The sequence below is a fragment of the Charadrius vociferus genome, unplaced genomic scaffold, assembly GCF_000708025.1.
Source record: "Charadrius vociferus isolate BGI_N301 unplaced genomic scaffold, ASM70802v2 scaffold341, whole genome shotgun sequence".
In the NCBI taxonomy this organism is placed as follows: domain Eukaryota; kingdom Metazoa; phylum Chordata; class Aves; order Charadriiformes; family Charadriidae; genus Charadrius; species Charadrius vociferus.
Window position 1 is genome coordinate 1,214,280 of NW_009646847.1, and position 8,109 is coordinate 1,222,388.

General features: G+C 40.9%; 2 protein-coding genes across 2 annotated transcripts in view; one reads left to right on the forward strand and one right to left on the reverse strand.

Moving 5' to 3' along the window:
• Positions 1–95, reverse strand: part of TERF2IP (telomeric repeat binding factor 2, interacting protein) — a 2,067-nt gene extending 1,972 nt beyond the window's left edge. The window contains exon 1 of the mRNA XM_009894083.1: positions 38–95. Coding sequence (XP_009892385.1) covers positions 38–95 — 58 coding nt within the window. The remainder of the gene's footprint in view (positions 1–37) is intronic.
• Positions 96–7,825, forward strand: KARS (lysyl-tRNA synthetase). Its single transcript, XM_009894084.1, has 13 exons — positions 96–106; positions 419–569; positions 776–941; positions 1,329–1,422; positions 1,697–1,883; positions 2,035–2,160; positions 3,028–3,147; positions 3,386–3,548; positions 3,648–3,821; positions 4,569–4,654; positions 5,332–5,417; positions 5,763–5,889; positions 7,535–7,825. The coding sequence occupies exons 1-13, from the start codon at positions 96–98 to the stop codon at positions 7,823–7,825; spliced, it is 1,782 nt and encodes a 593-aa protein (XP_009892386.1).
• Positions 7,826–8,109: the final 284 nt, after the last annotated feature.

Below are 8,109 nucleotides of genomic sequence, written 5' to 3' on the forward strand. Positions count from 1 at the left end.
CCGGCCGGCGGGGTCGGGAGCCGCGGGGGGGCCGGGCCGGGCCGGGGACGCGAAGGCGACTTCGGGAACGCGAAGTAGCGCCTGAGTTTTTCCATATGCCGCTTCTGTGCTGCGCGGGGTTGTCAGGCGCTCCTGTGGGAAACGGGCTGTGGAAGGTCCCTGGGCGCGCGTCCCAAGGCCTGCTTACGGGATGTTTAATTCAGTTTTAACTTTTTCTGAGTATTCGTATCTCGCAGGAGATGAACTAAAAGAGTTCAAAGAAGAAAGTGCTTAAACGTGGTTAAGGATTATTTTGAATTTTGGGCGTAGAAAGAGAAAGGACAGGGCTGTTTGTACTTGGTAACCTTTTGGTGGAGTCCTGCCAGGTGTTTCCTTGGAGGAGCGTCAGAGATGCATCAGGTTTCCTTCTCTTTCGCAGTGAGCTGAAGAGACGTTTAAAGGCTGAGAGAAAAATAGCTGAAAAAGAGGCAAAGCAGAAAGAGCAAAGTGAAAAACACTCAAATAAGCCTTCCGTGACTTCTGACTGTGAGAATAACATTGGTGCTGATGAGGAAAGCTTGGATCCAAATGTGAGTGTCAGGCCTCGTGCTTGTTACTATTCTGAGAATAAATGTTACTGATTTACATCTGACTCTTTGTTCAAGGGGAACTAAATAGTTAAAAGGGGAGAGACCTACATATTCCTACATAAGGGCAGAAGTGTTTTAATTTACAACCTGTAAAATATTTTCAGTTTCTAACCAAATGGCTTGGTTTTCTTTGTTTCTGGTGACAGCAATACTACAAGATCCGTAGCCATGCAATCCAGCAGCTGAAGGGCACCAATGAAGATCCTTATCCCCACAAGTTCCATGTAGACATATCTCTCTCAGATTTTATAGAGAAGTACGGTCACCTGCAGCCAGGAGATCACCTGACAGACATTACAGTGAGAGTGGCAGGTAAAGGCCTGTCTGGGGTAGGGAAAGATGTTTTGTTGCTTTGCTAAGACAAGTCTTAGCTGCCTTTAGTGATGGGGTGGTCTCTTTTCGAATTTTTCTGATCCCCTGTTACTCAGTCATGAAGTCTGTAGCAGTGTTAGACTATTCAGGACATGTCCTTTCAGACTGAGTGGACCCCTACAACATTCCTTGTAACTACAAGATCAGATTGTGATATGGGCTCTGGGACCCGAAGTTCATATGGTCTTTTGTTAAGAGACTTAACTGCTTCTCTTTCACGTTTAGAGCTGAGGGTCCTTTGTCCAAGTGATAATACTGTGGCTTTTGCCCCTGTATCCTTTTTGCTATGGACTCTTTTCCTGATGTCTTGCATACTTCGATATTTAGGTCGAATCCATGCAAAGCGTGCCTCTGGAGGGAAGCTGATTTTCTATGATCTTCGTGGCGAAGGAGTCAAGTTGCAGGTCATGGCAAATTCCAGGTAAGTAGAGGTATTCCTAGTAGCATTCTAATCTGAACTGCATTGTGGGGCCTAGAGATCTGTATTTGGGCATTCTGTTCCTTCATCTCCTTAGGCTGTTTGTCTATGGGTTGGCTTAGGCAGCCAGGTAGTGTTTTGCTTAGGATGTTGTTGGCTTCCCTGCTACAAGAATCCTTTTTTTAAAGGATTTGGTTTGGGGGGAGGCTTGCTGTTCAGGACAGTTTGGAATATTGAATTTTAAACAAAAGTACTTATACTGGTTTTGTAATTACAGGCTCTACAAATCTGAGGAAGAGTATTTCCGTATTAACAACAAGCTGCGTCGTGGGGACATTATTGGTGTAGAGGGGAATCCTGGGAAAACAAAGAAAGGCGAACTGAGTATTATTCCTTACGAAATAACTCTTTTGTCTCCATGCCTGCACATGTTGCCTCATCTTCACTTTGGCCTCAAAGATAAGGTATTGTCATACCTGTCATTCTTTGAGCCATTTGACAGATAGGTCTGAATGGATGGTATCAGTCAACAAAGAAACATTAGTTTTGTTTTGGTAGTTTTTCCTTTGGCAGCACATTTGTCTAGCTTGTTCTAAAGATATTTGTTCTTTTTAGGAAACTAGGTATCGTCAGAGATACTTGGATTTAATTCTTAATGATTATGTGAGGCAGAAATTTATAACCCGTGCAAAGATCATCACATATATTCGGAGCTTTCTAGATGAGTTGGGCTTCCTTGAGGTAAGGCTTCAATGTTTATTTCTCTCTGCATACTGAATGTGTTTAGAGTGTCTCAGTATCAATGATGCTTTATATTCAGACTCATGTGCAAAATAGTTACAAAAGTGAGGATAACTACCTCAGCATGGTGTGTTTTACCAGTTTAATGTAATGGGAGCTATTCCTTTCCTCTTTTTAAAGTTAAGACAACTCTCAGTTGGTGATGTTATGACTCGGGAAACTTTTATCAAGGTAGTACAAACTGCTGCTGATCAATTTATTTACAAGTGTTTATCAACTCAATTGCAAAAGCTGCCAGTGGGAGATTTTTGAGAGCAGTGGGAATCCGAACCTGTGCTTTATCATCTCTGTCATATGTGCAATGGCTTTGATGTGGTCTTGGTTTTGTTTTTTTTTTTAAATAATTCTTAATCTAGTACTTAGTTCTGATAACTTAATCAAAAAGGACTGTAATAGTCCTTCTCAATTTATATGAAGTTTTGACGTGTTGTCTGAATAATGAAGGTTGAGAGAGAACGTTGGGAATAAAATAAAAGGCAGAGAAGTCAGGGAACAGCATACTACGCAGTAGAGTGCAATCTGGAGGTATGTGAATCGGGCAGTGCTCAGTCATACCGGTACTCTCTATGGCGTAGTGTAGTGTCATGCCGTGAACAGATACTAGTTAATTTTAAGAAAAATTAGCCAAACTGTCGTGGGTATCATGCTCTTCAGCTGATTGTCAGGACTTGTTGGTCCAGCTGTCACCAGTTAAACAGTTCTGCTTTGGAAACAGATCAGATGAAAGTAGGGCGTTCAGGTAGGAGCTTGGAAATATTTAGGCCCCTGTTAATTTTTTTTTTTTTTTTTTTTTTTGCTATTTTACAGATTGAAACTCCCATGATGAATATAATTCCAGGTGGAGCTGTGGCAAGACCTTTTATCACATACCACAATGAACTGGATATGAATTTATACATGAGAATTGCTCCAGAGCTTTACCATAAGGTAAAACACAAGCCCCTCATGGCTAAGCCTATATCCCTCCATACTGTTGCAATCTCATTCTAAAAAACCAAATGTAGCTAAAATGGGTATTGCTCTTGAAGAAAGATGGACTCATTGGATTGGAGGAAACAAAATTTATCTTGAATAGATTTGTAAGGTCGTGTTGCAGTTTTGTGTGTTTGAGCTCTTGTGTTCTTTTGAAAAAGTTGTGTGTCTACTAGAATTTCCTTTGGTTTAGATGTTGGTGGTTGGAGGCATGGACAGAGTATATGAAATTGGACGTCAGTTCCGGAATGAAGGAATTGATTTGACTCACAACCCTGAGTTCACAACTTGTGAATTCTACATGGCTTATGCAGATTACCATGACTTGATGGAAATTACAGAGAAGTTGCTTTCAGGTGACGTATGCAATATTAATTAAAAAAGAGTGAGAATCTCTGAAAGAATTGCATATTATATGGCATACTCTTTTTCTAAACTTCAGGTTCCTTTTGTAGGGATGGTGAAACATATCACAGGAAGTTACAAGATCACTTACCATCCAGATGGTCAAGATGGACAGGCCTATGAGATAGATTTTACCCCTCCCTTCCGGCGAATTAGCATGGTGCATGATCTGGAAAAGGTCCTAGGAGTGAAATTGCCATCAACTGAGTGCTTTGAAACTGAAGGTTAGATGCTGATTCTGAGTGTCCTGTAATATTTCCTTAACAGAAAGGGGGCAAAAGGTCTCAAGTTCTCAGCCAGCAGTCTGTCAGCTGCTTTTTTTAGGTGATACTAACACATGGATTGCTTTTCTCTGGTTTTGTCTGCTACCTAAGAGTCCAGAAAGAAGCCTTCATGCATTGCAGTCTTTAGCAGGATCTGACTCTTTGCCTCTTCCTTTGTTGAGTATATGTGATGCTGTATACTCAAGAGGCATGAGCTGGGGAGTTCTTGATCTTTTGAAGAGACCCAGCTTTTTATTTCTTCTTTCTTCTGTCTTTTTTGCAGTTGAGTCTCCATGCATGTGATCATAGGTTAGGAGAGTGGGCTTTTGGGCTTTCTTCAAAATGTGTGTTTGTGCTACTTTATTCCTGGAATCCAGAGCCACAAGGAAACAAGTTCATACACTTTTTAGTGATTTTTTTTTTTTTCTTTTTTCCCCTTTTTTTTTCCCCAAATAATAACGTCCAGCAGTTGCATGGGGTTATGCTTAACTGTTGTCAAGTTTCTGAACTATAAAATAACTTACATTTTAGTGTAAACCGATTAAAAACAAACACTGATTTTGCAGATTGACATTTAAGCTCGTGTTTTCCATGACGTGTATCGTTAAGATCTTATAAATCACTGTAAGACATGTTTGAAGGATGCAGAAAGAAAAAAAACATGGTTGCCTGGGTGGCTTTTCTAATTTTTGTCTATGACAATTTCAGAAACTCGCAAGTTCTTTGATGACCTTTGTGCAGAGAGAAATGTTGAGTGTCCACCTCCCAGGACAACAGCCAGGCTTCTTGACAGAGTAAGTAAAGGTGGTGTTTTTATAAGCCTAATGTCTTTGAGGATCTATCTGTATCAACAGAAAGCTCTTCAGAGTAAAAGTTTAGCTCCATCTGGGAAAACATGCTTAAATGCACTTCATCTATTTCTGTATTGCAGCGAGAAAACTTGCTGTGTCAAAATCTTTTTTTTTTTTTTTTTGTGTGTGTTGTCTACACCAAAATGTAGTTTACTGTTGCCTGCTTAGTGTGAGCACTAGAGGATTTTAGTTTGATAGCTCGTCTCTTCTGCTTAAAGCAGATCTGCTTTATCTTACGTCAGTTTTGTGTGCGAGATCTGTGCGTTTGTATGTACCTTACCAAAGTGGTAGGCTTACCATATAGTTCTATTGATTTTATTAAGTCTTTTCCGTTGTACCCAAAATATTGCCTGATAGCTGTTTTTCTGCTGCTTTTCCTATTGGCCTTTGTTGTAATGTCCAAATTGAATTATGTTATTTTTTTATACAGTTTTTGCTATGTCATTTTTCTTATCTCTGCTAATGAAGACATTGCCATGGTCAGGAATTATTAGTTGGGTAACTTCAGTTTTCTGGTACCTTCTTCAGTAGTGAAGAGAAGGAAGCAGGATGTTTGGGGAAGGCATTGCTGGGAAACTGATATTGTATTCTATGTAATAGTTTTGCTTTTGTTTTCCCAGTTAGTTGGTGAATTCCTGGAAGTCACATGTATTAATCCTACATTCATCTGCGATCACCCGCAGATCATGAGTCCTCTAGCCAAATGGTAAGAGTATGAGACACAGTTAGTGTGTAACTTTTAAATCCTCTACTCCTACTTTATTAAAAAGGGAAAAAAAACCCCACCCCCCACCAAAAAGTCACATACATGAAAACAGAGATTTTGATGTTGTATACCAGTTTGTGAATTCTGACACCAGCCAAGATTGATGTTGGTTCCTGAGCTGTGAATCCCATCGTTCAGGGAGGGGGTGTGCCAATGCTTAGTACTTTGAAGTTTTGACAGCCGTTACTGCTAAGTGTGGGTAATCCTCCTGAAGTAATGTATCTGCTCTTTGCTTCTGTAAAGATGTCTATTTTAAGGTATGGTTGTTTTGTCGTCTTCACGTAGGCATCGTTCTCATCGGGGACTAACAGAACGCTTTGAGCTCTTTGTAATGAAGAAGGAAGTGTGCAATGCATACACAGAACTTAACGATCCTTTCCTGCAGCGGCAGCTTTTTGAGGATCAGGCCAAGGTATGGTGTCTTGCTGATAGTGAATCAATGATATTGGCACCTAAGCAAAGAATATTTCTTCTGTCTATTCCAAATCTGTCATTAGTCCCTACTGCTGACAGGGGTTGTTACTACTTGGAGCGAGTGTTTCTCACTCAAGTGAAAGCCTACTATTAAAATGTAATTCCTTTTAAAGGAGCCTTGCTCTCTAAGGTAAACAAGTCCAAACACTGTTGTCGATTAGTTTTTTAGTAGTGCAACTTTGTTTTGGAATATCTTCCCTTTTATTCTACCTGAAGTACTAATCTGAAAATAAGCAAATGTGCAAAGGGTTTTCTCTGTTTTGTTCAGGTTGAAAGTTATTTTTCCCCAATTAAGCATTTATCTGGTCATACAACATTGTACTTCTAGGTTCTTTAATACATTTCTGTGTCCGGTAAGGGTTTGAATGGTGTGTAAGAAATAGCCTAACTTCCTGAACTGAATTACTACTATTTTAAATCAGCTCACAGAAAAGAGCTGCAGACTGGAAATTATTAGGCTTTCAAATTTATAGTACTAGGTTTCTCTAGATAAGCCTTAGAAAGGAGTGGCTGAAACTGATTTTGTTATTAATTAGGTATACACATGCATGACTGCATTCATGCCCACACGTGGTTGAGGTGAGATGACGCAGTCTGCAGAAACAGAGTTCCTGTTCTTCCTGCTCTTTCTAATGGCTCCACAGTGCCTGAGAGGATTAAACAATTGTCAAAATCAGGAAGATAGACTTACGTTAACTAACTTACTTGATAGTAAATTTCCAAATGTTCAGTCAGAATGGATAATACAACAGATTTGTTTCACCTTTGGTCTGTTGTATATATGTTTGCTGCAGTTGTGTCTCATGATTATAGCCAGACTTTGCAGACATATGATTATACTTATTGAATGAAAATTTGCCTGAAAACTTAAGGTGGAGATTGAGATGAAGGATGGCAGTTCACGCTTCAGGATTTTCAGACCTGGGCAGAAAAGCACGCTTAAACAGTTTTTTGCGAAGTCTTCTGTGAAACTGTAGTTGTTTCAACACTTACACTGGGCATTTTCTAAACTTGAGAGGGTTGGCTAGTCTGCGTTTTTATTATGATGACTTCTGGCACTTGGAGGCTGTCAGGGTCAGGTGCATTAGTTACCATCTCAGTGTAGGGTTTTTTAATCTTTCTGCTTCAGGGATTGCTTCTTTACCCTAAACTTTGTTTCATGGAGCAGCTACTGATGATTCAAACAATTATGCTTCTTAGTTGTTTCTGCAAACATTAACCAGGGAAGGTGGGGGTGGGGTTGAAAGCAATAAAAAACCTGAGAAGCCTTTGAAAGCAATTTATTTCACTGTTACCTGCTGCCAGGTGGCCCTGGAGATACTTTTACTGAAGTGAAAGGGCCTGGGCCTTTGTCTAGAAAGGACACTTGGAGATCTGAAAAAAGTTGAGCCTAGAGCTATTTTGGAAGCACTTGTACAAGTGCTCCACAGTAGTTCTCCAGGTACTGAGATTCCTTCATCTGTTACTCACTTTGGCAGCTGCTGCTACAAATACCAATATTCCCCTTTTTTGCTAGGGTTTATCAGAAGTGGTACTACCTAGCTCTGTACAACCCACCTTTTACTATTAATTTTCTCATTTAGGCAAAAGCTGCGGGTGATGATGAAGCCATGTTTATTGATGAAAACTTCTGCACCGCTCTGGAGTACGGCCTTCCTCCTACAGCTGGCTGGGGCATGGGAATCGATCGCTTCACCATGTTCCTTACGGATTCCAACAACATCAAGGTAAATGTTAGACATGGCAGCGCTTTGTCAGAGAACGAGGAACGAGATTCTGCAAAGAAAACAAATAACAGACGCTGTAGCCATTTCAGATTCTTTAAGACAAAGAATTCCACCTCAGAAAAGCTCTCCTTTGTTGCGCTTGCTTAGAAAACTCTTCAGAGGGTGCATTCTCTGCAGGCCGGCCCACAGGCTCCTGCTCCCCAGGCCGGGGATGGGGGGGGAGGGGCTCAGAGAACGAGGAACGAGATTCTGCAAAGAAAACAAATAACAGACGCTGTAGCCATTTCAGATTCTTTAAGACAAAGAATTCCACCTCAGAAAAGCTCTCCTTTGTTGCGCTTGCTTAGAAAACTCTTCAGAGGGTGCATTCTCTGCAGGCCGGCCCACAGGCTCCTGCTCCCCAGGCCGGGGATGGGGGGGGAGGGGCGGCT

Bases quoted from the DNA above. Each gene is read 5' to 3' on its own strand.
- KARS (XM_009894084.1), top strand. The intron at 1,423-1,696 runs GTAAGTAGAGGT...TTGTAATTACAG, and splicing joins CAGGTCATGGCAAATTCCAG to GCTCTACAAATCTGAGGAAG. The intron at 5,890-7,534 runs GTATGGTGTCTT...TTTCTCATTTAG, and splicing joins TTTTTGAGGATCAGGCCAAG to GCAAAAGCTGCGGGTGATGA.